Genomic DNA, 19,619 nt, shown 5'->3' with positions numbered 1-19,619 from the left:
TTTCCTCTTCCTCTCCCCCCCCCCCCCCTCCTCCCACCACCCCTCCCCTAGCCAACACACAATTCCACTGGGTATCACATGTGTCCTTGCTCCAAACCCATTTCCTTGTTGTTGGTATTTGCATTAGGGTGCTCATTTAGAGTCGCTCCTCAATCATATCTCCTCCACCCCTGTAGTGAAACAGTTGCTTTTCCTTGGTGTTTTTACTCCCACAGTTTGTCCTCTGCTTGAGGATAGTTTTTTTTCTCGTAGATCCCTGCAGATTGTTCAGGGACATGGTAAAGCCATTAATGGAGAAGTCCATTACGTTCGATTGAACCACAGCATATCAGTCTCTGTGTATAATGTTCTCCTGGTTCTGCTCCTTTCGCTCTGCATCACTTCTTGGAGGTCGTTCCAGTCTCCATGGAATTCCTCTACTTTATTATTCCTTTTAGCACAATAGTATTCCATCAACAACATATAGCACAATTTGTTCAGCCATTCCCCAATTGAGGGGCATCCCCTCATTTTCTAATTTTTTGCCACCACAAAGAGTGCAGCTATGAATATTCTTGTACAAGTCTTTTTCCTTATTATCTCTTTGGGGTACAAACACAGCAGTGCTATGGCTCGATCAAAGGGCAGATTTATCTTTTATCGCCCTTTGGGCATAGTTCCAAGTTGCCCTCCAGAATGGTTAGATCAATTCACAACTCCACCAGCAGTGAATTAGTGTTCCCGCTTTGCCACATCCCCTCCAGCATTCATTACTTTCCTTTGCTGTCATGTTGGCCATGTTGGCTAGGTGTGAGGTGATACCTCAGAGTTGTTTTGATTTGCATCTCTCTGATTATAAGAGATTTAGAACATTTTTTCATGTGCTTATTAATAGTTTTGATTTCTTTAACTGAAAATTGCCTATTCATGTCCCTTGCCCATTTTTCAATTGGAGAATGGCTTGATTTTTTGTACAACTGGTTTAACTCTTTATACATTTGAGTAATTAGACCTTTGTCAGATGTTTTTGTTATGAAGATTGTTTCCCAATTTGTTGCCTCCCTTCTAATTTTAGTTATATTGGTTTTGTTTGTACAGAAACTTTTTAATTTGATGTAGTCAAAATTATTTATTTTACATTTTGTAACTCTTTCTAAGTCTTGCTTGGTTTTAAAATCTTTCTCTTCCCAAAGGTCTGACATGTATACTATTCTGTGTTCACCTAATTTACTTACAGTTTCCTCCTTTATGTTAAGGTCATTCACCCATTCTGAGTTTAACTTAGTGTAGAGTGTGCGATGTTGATCCAAACCTAATATCTCCTACACTGTCTTCTAATTTTTCCAGCAGTTTTTATGAAATAGTGGATTTTTGTCCCAAAAGCTGGGGTCTTTTGGGTTTGTCATAGACTGTCTTGCTGAGGTCATTTACGCAAAGTCTATTCCACTGATCCTCCTTTCTGTCTCTTAGCCAGTAACAAATTGTTTTGATGGCCACTGCTTTGTAATATAGTTTGAGATCTAAGACTGCAAGGCCACCTTCCTTTGTATTTTTTTTTCATTATTTCCCTGCATATCCTTGTTCCTTTGTTCTTCCAAATGAACTTTGTTATGGTTTTCTCTCAGTAAAAAAGTTTTTTGGAAGTTCAATGGGTATGGCACTAAATAGATAGAGGAGTTTGGGTAGAATGGTCATTTTTATTATGAGCAATCAATGTTTTTCCAATTGTTTAGATCTAGTTTTAATTGTGGAGAGTGTTTTGTAGTTGTGTTCATATAGTTCCTGTGTTTGTCTCAGCTGATAGATTCCTAAATATTTTATATTGTCTAGGGTGACTTTAAATGGAATTTCTCTTTCTTCTAGCTGCCCAGGTAATAACAACCATTTTTAAGCATTACCAATGACCTATTTTCTTATACGGATATATATTGTAAGTTATTGAGTCTCTTAAAATTTTTTTTGTTGTTGTTTTGTTTTGTTTTTCTTTTTCCCCTCTTTTTAAATTACCTTTTGATGATTCTCTTGGGTTCTGTGCTTGGACATCAAATTTTCTGTTCACGTCTGGTCTTTTCTTTACGAATGCTTGGAATTCTTCTATTGTGTTGAATGACCATACTTTCTCCTGTAAGAATATAGTTAGTTTTGATGGGTATTTGATTCTTGGTTGTAGACCTAGTTCCCTTGTTTTCCGGAATATCATATTCCATGTCTTTCGGTCCTTCAATGTGGATCTAGCCAGAGCCTGAGTTATCCTCACTGTGTTTCCGTGGTATCTGAATGGCTTCTTCTTGGCAGCTTGTAGTATCTTTTCTTTGGTCTGATAGTTTTTGAGTTTGGCTATAACATTCCTAGGTGTGTTGTCAATTAGGGATTAAATATAGGAGATGATCTGTGGATTCTTTCAATCTCCACTTTCCCCTCTTGTTCTAGCATATTGGGACAGTTTTCCTGAATAATTTCCTGTAGTATTATGTGCAGGCTTTTTCTTTTGTCATGGTCTTCTGGTAGACGTATGATTCTTAAATTGTCTCTTCTCGAACGATTTTCTAAATTGTCTGTTTTGTGAATGAGACGCTTCATATTTTCCTCAATTTTTTCATTCTTTTCGTTTTGTTTTATAGTGTCCTGCTGCCTTGTGAGGTCATTTAATTCCAGTTGTTGTATTCTGGTTCTTAAAGATTTCATCCCTGGCTTTTTGGTCATCCTTCTCCTTCTGGTCTAATTTTTTTTTGGAGGTCATCTTTCATCCTCTTTACCTCGTCTTTCATCTCCTTTTTTCATCTTTCATCTTCTTCACCTCATCTTTCATCTCCTTTGCCTCATTTTCCAGCTGGTTGATATTGGCTTTCAAGACACTATTTTCTCATTTTAGTTCAAGTGCCCTAATTTTTTTCAAAGAAAATTTAACATAAACACAGTGGTTATTGAGAAAAGGGTGTATAAACAAATGGAGAAGCTGTTTTGTTGCTATTTATTATTCCTAATGTGGACAGTAGCAAGGATTAAATTATATCTAATTATAAGCTCTTCTGATTCTCTGTAGACTGGATTAATGGAAAAAGTGTAATCTATAATGGACAGCTTTATAGGGAAGTATATGATGCAATACTCAGTGAGTGGTTAAGTACAATAGGAACTCAGAGGAGAAAAGGATTTATTGTGGGCTGGAATAATTGGCACATAAGTAAATCTTAAGTCGAACCTTGAAGAATGGGTAGGACTTGACTAGATAACCAAGTTATTTTGAGGGAAATAGTTAGAAATGAATTCATTTTGGTTGACAGCAATTAAAAAAATGTATTAATACATGTAGGCCATTCAGGCTGGAGCTGATGATTTGTTATGGGGGGAATAGTTAAAGATTAGATTAGAATAAGTTGAGACCAATTTATGGAAGGCCTTCAATGTTGGGTTAAGGATTTTAGACTTAATCCTGGAATTGGAAAAGTTGTAGCAAAGTAAGAGAAAAGTTAATTATTTTGAGAAAATTAATTTAGTTCCAGTATATGGTATGGGTGAAGTAAAAAGAAATCTAGGGGTGAAGAACTTTGCCTTTTAAAATACTTCTCTGGAGAATCTAGAATTTAAAAATACTTTTAATCATAGTCATATTTAATGATTTAGAAGGGAAAAGTAATACAGCACTGCAATCATGCCCTTTTTGTAATTTCTCCACCATTTTTAGTATTTATATACATGTATTATTTTTTTTCTTTTTTAATTTGTGCTATGACTACCTCGTCAACATTTTAAATAAATATCCTTTTTTTAAAAACTTAATTTAGTTTACCCTCCAATTACATGTAAAAACAATTTCCAATGAATATTGTCTCTCAGATTCTCTCCCTCCCTTCCCTTCCCTTCCCCTCAATCTCTTCCCATCTTGAGATGATAAGCAATCTTATATAGATTTTACATGTGTAATCATGTAAAAAAACTGGATTATTGTATTGCCAAATTATTCACAGTCAATTGTATAGCATTCTTGTCACTATGTACAAAGTTCTTATGGTTTTACTTATTTATTTCTGCTTAAGTTCATGTAAATCTTTCCAGGTATTTCTGAGTTCCTGCTAGTCATTTCTTATGGCACAATACTATTTCACTATCATATACTATAACTTAGCCATTCCCCAATTGATGGATATCTCCTCACTTTCTAATTCTTTGCTCCCACAAAAAGAACTTCTTAAAATATTTTTTGTACATATACATCCTTCTTTATTTTTATTTCTTTGGGATACAAATCCAATAATAATATTGTAGGTCAAAAGATATATACTGTTTTTTATAGCCTTTTGAGCATAGGTCCAAATTTCTCTTTGAATGATTGAATCAGTTCACAACTCTGTCCAAAATGCATTAATGTCTCAATTTTCCTACATCCCCTCTCATGTTTTGTCATTTTCCTTTCCTGCAATAAAAGCCAATCAGATAGGTATGTGGTGGCACCTCAGAATTGTTTTAATTTACATTTCTCTAATTAACAGTTATATAGAGCATTTTTTTTCATGACTATGGAGAGCTTTAATTACTTTATCTGAGAATTGCATGTTGATATCCTTTGACCATTTATCAATTGGGGAATGACTTGTGTTTTTATATATTTGACTCATTTCACTTTGTATTTGATATATGTGTTCTTTATTAGAGAGATGTGTATAAAAATTTTGTGCTATTGATTGCTGTGTATTTACTCTCCATACTATTTCCCCTTGTTTAGATTCTGACCTGTACTTCCTCCAATTTACCCCTTTTCTACCAGACTCACCTTCCCTTTCTCTTTTCTTCTTCTCCTACTTTCCTCTAGGGTAAGATAGATTTCTATATTCAATTGATTGTGTATGTTCTTCCCTCATTGAGCCAATTCTGATGAGAGTAAGATTCACATGCTCCCCTTCCTACCTCCTCTTATCTTCCCCTTCACCATAAAAGTACTTTCATGTGACTTATTTATCCCATTTTGTTTTTCCCTTCCTTCTTCTCCCAAAGCTTCCTCTTTCTAATGTCTTAATTTTAGTTTCTTTATATCATCCCATCACATTCAATTCATATCCTTGCCCTCCATCTATGTATAACTCTTAACTACCCTAATAATGAAAAAGTTCATTTGCATTACAAGAATCATCTCCCAAATAGGGATGTACAAAGTTTAATCTTAGCGAATGTCTTTTGATTTCTCTTTTTTACCTTTTTATGCTTCTCTTTAGTTCTTTATTTGAGAGCGAAATTTTTCTTTCAGTTCCGGTCTTTTAATCATGAATGTTTATTTATTTATTTTTTAAAATCCCTTACCTTCCATATTTGATTTGAACCCAGGACTTCTCATCTTTAGGCCTGGCTCTCAATCCACTGAGCTACCCAACTGCCCCCTAATCAGGAATGTTTAAAAGTCCTTTATTTCATTTGAATACTCAATTTTTTTTCCCTTGAAGGATTATGCTCAGTTTTGCTGAGTATGGGATTCTTGGTTGAAGTCTTAGCTTCTTTTTCCCCTGGAATATCACACTCTAGGTCCAGTCCTTTAATGTAGAAGTTCCTAAGTCTTGTGTTATCCTGACTGGCTTTCTATTGGAATTATTTTTTTTTAATTATTTGCAGGATTTTCTTTTTAACCTGGAAGTTCTTGAATTGACTCTATTATTCCTGTTATCCTTTTGAGAGCTTTTTTAGGAGATGATCAGTGCATTCTTTCAATTTCTATTTTGTCCTGTGATTCGAGAATATCAGGGTAGTTTTCCTTGATGACTTTTTTTTAACTCTTGACCTTTAGTTTTAGAATCAATACTGTACATTGGTTCCAAGGCAAAAGATTGGTAAGGGCTCAGCAGTGGGGGCTAAGTGACTTGCCCAGGGTCACATAACTGAGAAGTGTCTGAGGCCAGATTTGAACCTAAGACCTCCAGTCTCTAGGCCTGGTTCTCAATCCATTGAGCTACTCAGCTGCACCACCATGATAATTTCTTGAAAGCTAATATCTAAGCCCCCCCCCCCCCCCATCACCCGTCCCCCAACTTTTTTTTAAACATGGCTTTCAGATAGACTAATAATTCTTAGATTATCTCTCTCGGATTTATTTTCCAGGTCAGTTTTTTCAATGAGATGTTTCACATTTTTTTTCAATTTATTTCAATTCTTTTGATTTAGCTTCTACTTCTCCAATTCTAATATTGAAGTCTTGATTTTCTTGAATGAGCTTTTGAACCTTCTTTTCCATTTGGCCAGTCCTGCTTTGTAAAAAGTTCTTTTCCTCAGTAATTTTGTGTACCTCTTTTTCCACATGTCTAATTCTGCTTTTTAAGAATTCTTCTGTTTATTGGATTTTTGTGTCGCTTATTTTGATTTTTTAAGGTCTTAATTTCTTTGGTATTTTTTTCTATCTCCTTTACCATACTGTTGACTTTTTTCATGGTTTTCCTCTACCACTCAAATTTCTTTTCCCAATTTTTCTTCTATCTTACCTGATTGTTAAAATCTCTTTTGAGCTCATTCACTAATTCTTTTTTTTTTTGACCCTTACCTTCTGTCTAAAATCAAACTGCACATTGGTTCTAAGGCAGAAGAGTGGTAAGGGCTAGGCAGTGGGAATTAAGTGATTTCCCTGTCACCAAAATAATTTTCTCTAATGAGTATCTTTTCCAACCCTTTTCTTTTAATTAAAAAGCTGTTAATGTTGGTTCTGTAACTAGTGAAGGAAGCAATATTTCAAGCTTCAGGTTCTTTTGTGCAGCAGCCTTCAGAGCTGATTCTGGGGAATTTATCTGCTTTAATTTCTTCCAAGGTAGTACATTGTAAGGAGAGGTGTATTTTATATTCTTTGGACGTGTGCTCTAATATGGGTGTAACCACAAACACTCTTTTTTGCCTTGGAACTATAACCAGGGTTCCCTGTGCTGGCAAGCACTAGTTTGAGGTAGTGTTCTCCTCTTTCTGAGATCATGCCTGAGGGCTGCTTTCTAGATCTGTATGTTGGCAGTACAACAAGAATCTTGCACCCAGAGCCAGCAAATCTCCTGAATAATTGTCTGAACCCCCATTAATGTCACCTTTGCTGCTACTTCACTTGTGCCCAGAGCCTGTGGCCACAGTAGGGTCTATCCTGGCACATATCTTTGTGCTCCACTTCAACCCTAGTGCACTAGATCCCTTGTGCTGGCCTTCTAAGTTATTTGGGGCTGAAAAAATCACTTCACCCTGTCTTTCTGTTGGGTTATGCTGCTCCAGAATTTATTCTAAGATATTATATCAGGTTTTTTCAGAGGGTGATTTGGTAGAGATCAGATGGGCCCATGTACCTGCTAAGTTCATTGTAATATTATAATTCTCAATTAAATGTGTTAGTATCATACTTTTAAAAAAATTAGTTCCTTCTTTCCTCATTAAAACAAAATAGGTGGAGCCAATCAACACAGACTTCCTTGATTTTGGAGATCTAACTTATGGAAGTTGGAAAGTTCTCCCATTAAAGTTGATAAACAAAACTCATGCTGTTGTTCCAATTAGACTTATCATCAATGCAGTAAGTATACCAAATATCTCAAGCAAATTCAGAGTCTTGTTTCTGAAATTTGATAAATAGCTAGATTTGAAATAGGGATAAAGTTCTCTTATGAATAATAGTATACAAATAATAGTTTAAAATCCATGAAATTTTGGTTGAGCAATACTTAGATGCTGGAATTTTAAGTAATTTTAATGTAGTATAGACAATATTATTGGTGTAATAGAGAACTGGCTTCAGAATCAGGAAGAGCTGGATCATTTGAATCTGAACTCTGCCACTTGTTGGCATTTTGATCGCATGCAAATCACTGGATCTCTCAGTGCTCCCAGGCAGTGTACTAAAAGTATAGATTACATAGGAGGTTCATTGATAGAGGAAGCTTGCCAGGAGGAGCTCCTTACATCTGTGAAATCATAGGTCCATTTAAAAGAAAAAACTGTTGTTGGCATTACTGATACTCTTTTTTTTTTCCCCTAACAGAATGCTATAGCTTGGCGTTGCTTTACATTTTCCAAGGAACCAGTTAGTCTTTCTTTGGAGACTGCTCTTCAGAGCGATGTAATTACTCAGCATAATGTTCCTTCTGTTATAAACCATATGATGTATGCCAGCCGTGATGGACATGTAAGTTGAGTTTTGTTTTGTTTCTGAACCCTTTTCTTCCATCTTAGAATCAGTATTGGGTGTTGGTTCTAAGGCAGAAGAGTGGTAAGAACTGTAATAATTAAAATAGTGGAAGGCATAAACTGCCCAGATACAAGAGTGGATGGTTTAAATAGTGACTGCAGAAAATATGGTTTCAAGACAGTGTCTTGTTTTAAATCAAATATAAGGTGGTCGCCAGGGAAATATTCCTAATTATGAAATATACCCAAGTCAACTGGTTTTTATAGAGATTTTAATTCATATAAATGTGGAATTAAAGAAAAGGAGAGAAAGAGAGAAAAGGGGAATAATGAGAAAAGGATAGGCTGGCCCAGGGCAGCCCAGGCCAACCCAGGCCTAAGCCCTAAGAGAAAGATCAGTCAATCCTTAATCACTCACCACAAGATCTGTCCAAGCAAGAATTCTACTGACACCAGGCCAGCTTCATCTCAGCTGACTCCACCAGCTCAATCCTGAATCTGAAATCTGAATGTGAAATCTGAATGTCCTTCAGCTCCCTTTCTGAGCTCCTTTTAAAGGGAAATTTTTCCTATGTCACCTCCCCTAAATTCTTACATCTACCAATCACAGTAGATGTTTTCCAAAGATCAGACCATTCTCAATTCACACCTAAGTAGTCTAAACTTTTGAGTAATTCACGCCTCAGTAAGTTCTCACCTCTTTGCCTTTTGCAAGTTCACAAGTTGCCTGACCTTTATAGGTACTTAGCACCCTTTTGTATTAGTTCTAAAAATAGGCACAGCTTAAGAACTTTTTGCTTTATTATAAGTATGGGTTTAAGTACTTTTCATTGTTCAGCAAAGAGTTTACAACTTTATCTTCCCCTAAAGTATGCTTAAGTAAGGGTGGAGTAGAGGTCTTCACATTCCTGATCTAAGTAGAAGTCTCACATTCCTGATCCTGTTCCTTCATTGTTTAAAGTGGGGGATGGTCCTAACCCAACCTTATGAAGTAGGGTCTGAGAATTTTTAAGGTTCACAGGGCTAGGCAATGGGGGTTAAGTAACTTGCCCAGGATCAAGAGCTAGGAAGTGTTTGAGGGCAGATTTGAACCCAGGACCTCCTATCTCTGAGCTTGCCTCTAAAAGCACTGAGCCAGGCAGCTGTCCCCACATTGTGACTTTTTAATGTTTACCCTGATTAGAAGGCAAGGTTTCCAAAGAATTTTTTCATTAATTGAATTTGTAATGTATGCTCCTTTTGCCAAAAACTTTTTTTTAGAATGTTGTAAAATGATATATATATATTTTAAATTTTAAACATTATTTTATTTGGTCATTTTCAAACATTATTTACTGGAAACAAAGATCATTTTCTTTTCCTCCCCGCCCCCCCTCCCACCACCTTTCCCTCTCCCATAGCCGACACAGGATTCCACTGGTTATCACATGTGTTCTTGACTCGAACCCATTTCCCTGTTGTTGGTATTTGCATTAGAGTGTTCATTTAGAGTCTCTCCTCAGTCATATCCCCTCAACCCCTGTAGTCAAGCAGTTGCTTTTCATCGGTGTTTTTACTCCCACAGTTTATCCTCTGCTTGTGGATAGTATTTTTTAGATCCCTGCCGATTGTTCAAGGACATTGCATTGCCACTAATGGAGAAGTCTATCACCTTCGATTTTACCACAATGTATCAGTCTCTGTGTACAATGTTTTCCTGGTTCTGCTCCTTTCGCTCTGTATCACTTCTTGGAGGTTGTTCCAGTCTCCATGGAATTCCTCTACTTTATTATTCCTTTTAGCACAATAGTATTCCATCACCAACATATACCACAATTTGTTCAGCCATTCCCCAATTGATGGGCATCCCCTCGTTTCCCAATTTTTGGCCACCACAAAGAGTGCAGCTATGAATATTCTTGTACATGTCTTTTTCCTTATTATCTCTTTGGGGTACAAACACAGCAGTGCTATAGCTGGATCAAGGGGCAGACAGTCTTTTATCACCCTTTGGGCATAGTTCCAAATTGCCCTCCAGAATGGCTGGATCAATTCACAACTCCACCAGCAATGAATTAGTGTCCTCATTTTGCCACATCCCCTCCAGCATTCATTACTTTCCATAGCTGTCATGTTAGCCAATCTGCTAGGTGTGAGGTGATACCTCAGAGTTGTTTTGATTTGCATCTCTCTGATTATAAGAGATGTAGAACACTTTTTCATGTGCTTATTAATAGTTTTGATTTCTTTGGCTGCGAACTGCCTGTTCATGTCCCTTGCCCATTTATCTGTTGGAGAATGGCTTGATTTTTTGTACAATTAATTTAGTTCTTTGTAAATTTGAGTAATTAAACCTTTGTCAGAGGTTTTTATGAAGATTGTTTCCCAATTTGTTGCTACCCTTCTGATTTTGGTTACATTGGTTTTGTTTGTACAAAAACTTTTTAATTTGATGTATTCCAGATTATTTATTTTGCATTTTGTAACTCTTTCTAATTCTTGCTTGGTTTTGAAGTCTTTCCCTTCCCAAAGGTCTGACATGTATACTATTCTGTGTTCGCCTAATTTTCTTATAGTTTCCTTCTTTATGTTCTAGTCATTCACCCATTTTGAATTTATCTTGGTGTAGGGTGTGAGGTGTTGATCTAAACCTAATCTTTCCCACCCTGTCCTCCAATTTTTCCAGCAGTTTTTATGAAATAGTGGATTTTTGTCCCAAAAGCTGGGATGTTTGGGTTTGTCATATACTGTCTTGCTGAGGTCGCTTGCCCCCAGTCTATTCCACTGATCCTCCTTTCTGTCTCTTAGCCAGTACCAAATTGTTTTGATGATCACTGCTTTATAATATAGTCTGAGATCTGGGACTGCAAGGCCCCCTTCCTTTGTCTTTTTTTCCATTATTCCCCTGGATATCCTTGATCTTTTGTTCTTCCAAATGAACTTTGTTATGGTTTTTTCTAAATCAGTAAAAAAATTTTTTGGAAGTTCCATGGGTATGGCACTAAATAGATAGATGAGTTTGGGTAGGATGGTCATTTTTATTATATTGGCTCGTCCTACCCATGAGCAGTTAATGTTCTTCCAATTGTTCAAGTCTAGTTTTAGTTGTGTGGAAAGTGTTTTGTAGTTGTGTCCAAAAACTTTTTAAAAAATTGATTTTCCTCAAATAGTCCTAACAGTGTCTATATTTAACACCTTTTCATTTGCAGGATCCAGAATTTCTGAAGATTTGGGTTATTTTCCATGCTCCAAAAAAACAGATCTCTGCTTCAGGTATTTCTTAATAGAATATTGATGTCATTGTACTTTATAGCTCAACTTTTTACTAGCACTATAGGGTGATTTAAGGCTTTTTAACATATATGATGGAGTGAACATTTTTTTAAAGTCAATTTAGAACATTAATTCTTGGTTACAAGAATCATATTCCTTCCTCCCCTATCCTCACCCTTCCCATAGCCCATCCAATGTGGATCTTCAGTTGGCCAATAATGTCCTCTTCTACCTTGTTTTTGATTAGCCAGAGAGACGATGTTGTTTTTTTCCTCGTTTTGTTAAAAATGCTTCTAACAAATTCTCAACATCCATCCAAGTGGGGTCAAAAGTTCTGAATATGTTCTCTAATTTTTTTATAATTAATGTTGGTTCTTCCTCAAATGATGGAAGATCTTCCTTAAATTTATTTAAATCCTTAGGGCTAAAAGGTGTGTGATATCTTACAGATACCAAGTTTCCGTTTTTATTAAAAGTGGGTACTTCCCTTAAAGGAAATAACCTATATGAATTATTTGGTACTCCTGTTTCTGTTTCTAGCCTTCTTATTCCATTCTCAATGGGATAGGTATGAGAAACAGAAGAGTTGGGCACACTGAGGGAGAGGGTTTGTTGTTGTCCCATAGTGCTAGAAAGATCAGAGGTAGGAAGGGTATGGGAGGTGTTAGGGTTGGAGGAATGAGTAAGGTGTTAAGTGGAGGCATTAGGATCGGAAGGATGGGTATGGGTGGGGTGTGAACTTAGAGTGGATTGTGTATGGTCGGAAGCATGAGTAGGGTTTTCTGAGGCTGAGGGGGCAGGGGGAAGGGTGGGTTGGTTAGAAGCAGGGGGTTGGCTAGGAGGGTTAATGTCCTGAGATTCTGATACTGTTCTTAACTCTCTTTTAATGTTCCTCATAAAAGCTATGATCTCTCCCCCAAACTTTCCTCTATAAGTTCAAGCCTAGTATTTAGTTCTGCATTTTGTTGAGTAGTAGAAGGTGCACTCGTTTGGTTTGACTGAGAAGTGGGTTTTGTAAGGAAATACAATATTACAGCCATAACAATAAAAATCCCAAGGGGGAGTACTGTGTCGATTATACTTTGCCATAAGCCCCATGGAATGAGAAATTTCAGAGAGTCAAAGAATGCGAATTTTACAAGGTTGGTCATGGAGCTGAATAGCTAGTTGTTAAGTATGTTTTGAATTGGCTGTAACAACATATTTCTAAAGTAAACACGTGGGGAGCAGCATAAGGCCAAAACTTTCTCCAGGTTTCCCTTAATCCTAATTTAGGCAGTTGTTCCCTAAAGGAAAGGATATTTAGAAACAACTCTCCTAGCTAGGACCTTAGGGCCCTGTTCCTAAGATTTGAAACTGCTGTATTCTGTTTAATTTTAAGGAGAAATCAAAATGTTTTTTACTCACCCACTCTTGCAGCTGTGTTCTGAAGCCGAGTTAGCAACGTTTTAAAAGACTGACTGATACAGCAAGTAATAAAGAGAGAAAAGAAATAGATTTCACAGAAACTTTTGAGGGTTTTTTCACCAACTTCATGGTCAGCCATAAAATGTTAAAATTAAAGTAGTGTGGCATAAACTTACAGATAAAAGAGTCATTGCCTTAAATTGTGACCTCAGAAATATGGTTTCAAAACAGCGTCTTGAGTTAAGTCAAATATAAAGTGGTTGCCAGGGGAAAATCCCCAAATATTAAATATACCCAAGTCAGCTGGGTTTTATAGAGATTTTAATTAATACAAATTAAGGAATTAATGAAAGAGAGAGAGTAAGAGGAAACAATGAGAAAAGGGCTAGGCCAGCCCAGGCCCAAGCCCTAAGAGAGAGATCAGTCAGTCTTTTATCAACTCACCACAAGATTTGTCCAAGTAAGATTCTAGTGTTCAGAGAGACACCAGTTCATCTTTGTCCAGCTCAATCTTCTTCACCTCTCTTCTCTCAGAGAGAGTCCTCCTTTTCAAGAGAATTTTCTCCTATGTCACCTCCCATGTCACCTCCCGTAAGTTCTCACATCTACCAATCACAGTAGAGGTTTTCCAAAGGACAGACCATTCTTAATTCACACCTGAGTAGACTAAACTTTTGAGTAATTCACACCTGAATAGACTAAAACCTCTGAGTAAGTTCTCACCACTTTGTCCTTTGCAAGTTCACAAGTTGTCTGACCTTTATAGGTACTTAGCACCCTTTTGTATTAGATCTAAAAATAGGCACAGTTTAAGAACTTTTGCCTTACTATAAGTATGGGTTAAGTATTTTTCATTGTTCAGCAAGGAGTTTACAACTATCTTCCCCTAAGGCATGCTTAAGTATGGGTGAAGTAGAGTTCCCACATTCCTGATCAAGTACCTTCATTGTTTAAAATGGGGAATGGTCTTAACCAAATGTTATGAAGTAGGATCTGAGAATTTTTGAGATTCACAACTGGGTATTACATGTGTCCTTGATCAGAACCTATTTCCATGTTGTTGATGTTAACATTAGTATGTTCATTTAGAGTCTACATCCTCAATCATTTCCCCCCATACCCATATAGTCAAGCATTTGTTTTTCTTCTGTGTTTCTACTCCCACAGTTTTTCCTATGAATGTGGTGGATAGTGTTTTTTCTCGTAGTTTCCTTCGAGTTGTTCAGGATCTCTGCATTGCCACTAATGGAGAAGTCCATTACATTCGATTGTACCACAGTGTATCAGTTTCTGTGTACAATGTTTTCCTGGTTCTGATCCTCTCTCTCTGCATCATTTCCTAGAGGTTGTTCCAGTCCCCATGGAATTCCTCCACTTTATTATTCCTTTGAGCACAATAGTTTTACATCACCAACAGATACCACAATTTGTTCAGTCATTCCCCAGTCAAAGGGCATCTCTTCATTTTCCAATTTTTGGCCACCACAAAGAGCACAGCTATGAATATTCTTGTACATGTCTTTTTCCTTATTATCTCTTTGGGGTACAAACCCAGCAGTGCTATGGCTGGGTAAAGGGCAGACAGTCTTTTAGTGCCCTTTGGACATAGTTCCAAATTGCCCTCCAGTATTGTTGGATCAATTCACAACTCCACCAGCAATGCATTAATGTCCCAACTTTGCCACATACCCTCCAGCACTCATTACTTTCCTTTGCTGTCATGTTAGCCAATCTGCTGGGTGTCAGGTGATACCTCAGAGTTGTTTTGACTTGCATTTCTCTGATTATTAGAGATTAGAGCCCTTTTTCATGTGCTCATTAATAGTTTTGAATTCTTTAACTGAAAATTGCCTATTCATGTCCTTTGCCCATTGATCAATTGGAAAATGGCTTGATTTTTTTGTATAATTGATTTAACTCTTTAGAAATTTATGTAATTAGACCTTTGTCAGAGGTTTTTGTTATGAAGATTGTTTCCCAATTTGTTACTTCCCTTCTAATTTTGGTTGCTTTGGTTATATTTGTATAAAATTTTTTAATTTGATGTAATCAAAATTATTGATTTTAATTTTGTGATTTTTTTCTAACTCTTGCTTGGTTTTAAAATCTTTCCTTTCCTAGAAATCTTATATGTATACTATCCTGTGTTCACCTAATTTATATATAGTTTCCTTCTTTATGTTCAAGTTATTTACCCATTCTGCATTTATCTTGGTGTAGGATGTGAGATGTTGTTTCAAACCTAATCTCCCCCACACTGTCTTCCAATTTTCCCAGCAGTTTTTATCAATTAGTGGATTTTGGTCCCAAAAGCTGGGATCTTTGGGTTTGTCATAGACTGTTTTGCTGAGGTCACTTACTCCAAGTCTTTTCTACTGATCCTCCTTTCTGTCTCTTAGCCAATGCCAAATTGTATTGATGACCACTGCTTTATAGTATAGTTTGAGATCTGGGACTACAAGGCCACCTTCCTTTGTATTTTTTTTTCTCATATTTTCCTGGATATCCTTGATCTTTTGTTCTTCCTAATGAACTTTCTTATGTTTTTTTTTTATTCAGTAAAAAAGTTTTTTGGTAGTTCAATGGCTATGGCACTAAATAAGTAATTAAATTTGGGTAGGATTGTTTTATTATGTTAGCTAGTCCTACCCATGAACAATTGATGTTTTTCCAGTTGTTTAGATCTAGTTTTAATTGTGTGGAAAGTGTTTTGTAGTTGTGTTCATATAGTTCCTGTTTTTTTCTTGGCAGAAACATTCCTAAATATTTTATATTGTTTGAATGAACATTTTGAATAAATAAACATCATTAGGACTGTGTATAGAGAGAAAAGATAAAAAAGCTTCATGTATTCATGGACAATCATTTTTTTCATTAGTATTTAAAAAGTATTATTAATTCAGGCTTGAGTGATTTAGAATTTATGATAATTAAATTCTAACTAAGATTCATTTTATCCAGACCTGCTAATTTGTTATACTGTCTAAAAAGAAAAGCTCAAAGAAGTTATTAAAATCAGATCTTTGCTTCTTCATTGAGGACTTTTTTTTTCCCTTGGGAAAATAATTTAATCTCTTTAAACCTGTTTTCTCATCTGGGAAATAGGAATAATATGTAGACTGACTATGTCATTGAGTTATTGTGAAATTGTGCTTTGTTAACTATAAACTAGTAACAGTTCCATTTTATGTAGTTGGTTGCTCCTGCTGGGACTATGTGGTATTATTGATGGATATTTAACTTAATCATATTTAGGATCTTTACAACATTACAGAAAAATTAATATCAAATCTCTTATTCATTAAAGTAGCCCCAAAGAATGAGAGACAACTAATACCAAACCATTCATTTGTATAACTCTTGTCTTCAGAGTTGAACTGTTTTCATGTCAAAACAGCCATTCATTTGCCTACTTAAAATTGATAAAAAGATATTTTAAAAAATTCATTTGAGGGGTGGCTAGGTAGTACAGTAGATAGAGTATATTAGACATGGAATTATTTATATTTACTTAGTATCAATTCTAAGATGGAAGGTAAAGGTTAAACAAGAATTCATTTGAGCCTTTTCCCTAATTGTAATGGTACCTTACAAATAATTTTCACCATAATTATTTCATTTGATCATTCCATCCTCCCTGATATAGGGAATGTTTTTCTATTTTTCAGGTAAAACTGATTTATAAATATTAAATGACATATATAAAGTCAGAGATGGTATTAAAACTGAACTCTTCTCACTGTAAGACTAGTTCTTTTTTATGGTACTTTTTCATTGTATTATGACACTACAATATTTGTTGAGATTTTATTAACTATACATTAATTACCCAACAGGCAATCACAGAGTTTAGTTCTCTTGACCCTTAGGAGCATTTTCTCCAAACCTCATTTCAAGTTCAAGTTTTGGGGTTTTTTTCCCTTCTTGTATCTATGTATTTATATTTAGTCACATGAGTGTGAAATTTTAGTTTCTGATTTTGACTATAGAGACAGATAGTTTTCCCAAAATGGAATGGTAATATAACTGAGTTATGTTATCATTATTTTACAGAGAACCTGGGCCCAGCAGAAGAATTTTTGGCAAGAATTGATGTGGAAGTTGATAGCCCAAGCCCTACTACTGTTATAAAAAGTGTTGCTCTTCGCGCAAGAGTAGGAATAGCCAGGATTCATGCTCCAAAAGACTTGCAGGTATTGTTTTTATAAAACAGAACTAATTTAATCTTTCAACTAGTATAGCTTTTAAACTTAATAATTGATATGGATTATTGAGTTGTATGATATTTTATTTTATTATCATTTTAAATAGTCATCTTCCATTTTTATATTAAATTTATATTGAATAGTATTTTTCTTACTTACTGAGCATTTATGACAAAGATTAAAAAATAAAAACAAGAAAGTAGAATTTCAACAAAATTGACACATTAGGATGATATAGACAATATTTCATCTCAATTCTCTCTGCTAATCCAGATGACAATCCCTGCATAGAATTTCCTCCAGTTGGACTCTGATCTATATTTTACCATACTTAAGGGAATTCATCCAACACATTGGAGACTTTTCTTTTAGTGATAATCTGCTCTTCATATAACTACTCTCTTTCTCCTAGAGAATGTATTTGTTTGCTTGTGTGGGTTCATCAGCAAGGCAATTCTTGCCTTTGAAAAATGCTGGAAATATCAATGTCTACTTAAACATTAAGGTAAGAATTATTAGTACTAGGTGATAGTATTTTCAAAGAAAACTTTAGAGAATGGCATTTCAAAAATATAGTGAATTAACATGATATAGTAGGGAAAATATGCAATATTATATTTTCAAAATAGATCGAACATTGCAGCATTTTTAATAGTAAAAACCTAGGATTTTATACATTAGCATCTAAATCTTGTTTTGACTTTGAAAAACTTCTATTTCAATCCAGAAGAGAGAATTAGAGAATGAATAGGGTGTTAATCACAGACTGGGTATTAATTGAGGAGAAGACAACACTGGGAAACACAGACACCCCCCCCCCCCCCCCCCACTTCTCCCACCTAGATGGTTATAAACACAATGAATAAGATAAAGCAGAGAAACAGAAGGTACCAAAGATTGTGTAGAGAAAAAGACAGGGGAATCATAGAGTGAGGAATATGATCACAGGAATATTAAGTGGTTTCAATTTGTAATCATGTAAACTTTAGATTTCAGATCAACTGAGTCACTTTTCTGTAGACCCAGAGAATCTCTTTCTTAAACCTGAAGAAGAACAAGAAGTTGCAGTTTCATTTGCCCCAAAGGAGTTCAAAATTTATGAAGACAGGTGATGTAAATATTTCATGCCTTGATGTGTGCTAATACTTGAAATTTCTAGCTTCCTTTAAATGAATTTAGTGATTTGAATATACTACCATTAGTGTGGCATTGTACTGCAGCCACCTGATCAAAAACATGAAGCATTTATTTTTCCTTAGGTTCCAGGTATGATAAGCTCTTAACTTAAACATCAATTTTCCATTCCTTATTTATTAAAATTTATCTTTTATTGTAATAGCTGATTATAATGACTTAAAAAGCTAAATGTTTAAAATGACTCATGATGAACATTAAAATAGTGAAAGTATCACCTAGTAAATTTTTAACAAGACCTATAGTTCTTTAAATATTTAAAGCCTATTTCTGTGAGATTTTAGCTTACCTATTTCTGTGCTTTTATGAATCATGGGAAGATTTTTTATATCTCAGGCTTACTCATATGAATAATAATAACTCTCATCTTGGAGTTAGATCTTACTGGTTTGTTATCAGTTTTTAATCATCTTTATCTTAACCCAATCTGTGTGTTTGCTCAGTGATTTGCTACTCTTTTCAAACAAAGGTTTGGCTCATTTCTCCCCAGCTAAACTGTTCAAGTTAATTAGATGGAAAACTTTTTTAAATTTGCCATTTCAGTTTTGCTCTTTGAAACTCTGCTTCTTTTCCTCCACTTTTCTAAGCAGAATAGATAACAATTGAGTCCAAACCCTTTTCACAAAACCATTATATGAAATCCTTGAACTGAAAGCCTCTAGTGAAGAACCTGATTTTTAAATAGTTCACACCAATCTTAATCTACTTTTGGGATAATATAATATAATATTCTAAGTATTTGAGATTCCCATTAGAGAGGGATATGGTGAAAGTATTTAGTTATCATTTCTGCTAAAACAGTTTATATAATACTATCTCCAACCAATAACTATTTTACCTCACCAAATCCAAGGATTTCTAAATCAACACCCCTTCCTTCAACCTGCTTGGATACACAAGTAGGTTTTCTTCAGAAAAAAAGATTAGGCACATGGCTACTTTTCTAGGACCTAGAATTAAAGGATAATAGCTTTAAAACTAGAAAGTACCCCAGGGACAATATGGTACAAGCCTTTTTTTTTTTTTAATACATAAGGAAATTAATTCTCAGAGAGATTAAGGTACTTGCCCCTAGTCAACAGGCAGGAAGTAGAATTTGAAATCATGTTCTCTTTTTCTTTGTATCTTGCTGCTTCAATAACGTAAGTATAAATGCTCCTCTTTCTTTGATCAGAAGGAAGCATTTTTCTACTTTGCAGTTACAGTTAAGAGGAAAATTGTTTTTCTTAGGCATTACATCATATTTCAGATCCTTATGACTTTTTTTTCCATAATCAATGAGTATTTTTCCTCAGCTTTTGACTACTTCTGTAGTACTGCTATAACATTTTAGTACATATTGGATTCTTTAATAAATTACTTTTTGTGTTATGTATACATCATGGAGAAATCTGGACCAAAGAACACAAATGTCCTTATCATTTTCTTAACATAACTCCAAATTGTTTTTCA

General features: G+C 35.3%; 1 protein-coding gene across 11 annotated transcripts in view; it reads left to right on the top strand.

Annotated features, from left to right (window-relative positions):
• CEP192 (centrosomal protein 192) overlaps positions 1-19,619 on the top strand; it is a 163,694-nt gene that overhangs the window by 85,967 nt on the left and 58,108 nt on the right. For all 11 annotated transcript variants that reach the window (XR_008917660.1, XM_016431692.2, XM_056823614.1 and 8 more), the window contains 6 exons: positions 7,373-7,498; positions 7,964-8,107; positions 11,298-11,361; positions 16,822-16,961; positions 17,386-17,478; positions 17,963-18,081. Coding sequence is in view for 10 of the 11 variants with exons in the window: in XM_016431692.2 (XP_016287178.2) it covers positions 7,373-7,498; positions 7,964-8,107; positions 11,298-11,361; positions 16,822-16,961; positions 17,386-17,478; positions 17,963-18,081 (686 nt within the window). In the remaining variant the exon portion in view is untranslated. The remainder of the gene's footprint in view (positions 1-7,372; positions 7,499-7,963; positions 8,108-11,297; positions 11,362-16,821; positions 16,962-17,385; positions 17,479-17,962; positions 18,082-19,619) is intronic.

Source organism: Monodelphis domestica, chromosome 3, assembly GCF_027887165.1.
Source record: "Monodelphis domestica isolate mMonDom1 chromosome 3, mMonDom1.pri, whole genome shotgun sequence".
Lineage (NCBI taxonomy): Eukaryota > Metazoa > Chordata > Mammalia > Didelphimorphia > Didelphidae > Monodelphis > Monodelphis domestica.
Note: the sequence above shows the minus strand (reverse complement) of the source record. Positions and strands in the feature narration are given on the sequence as shown.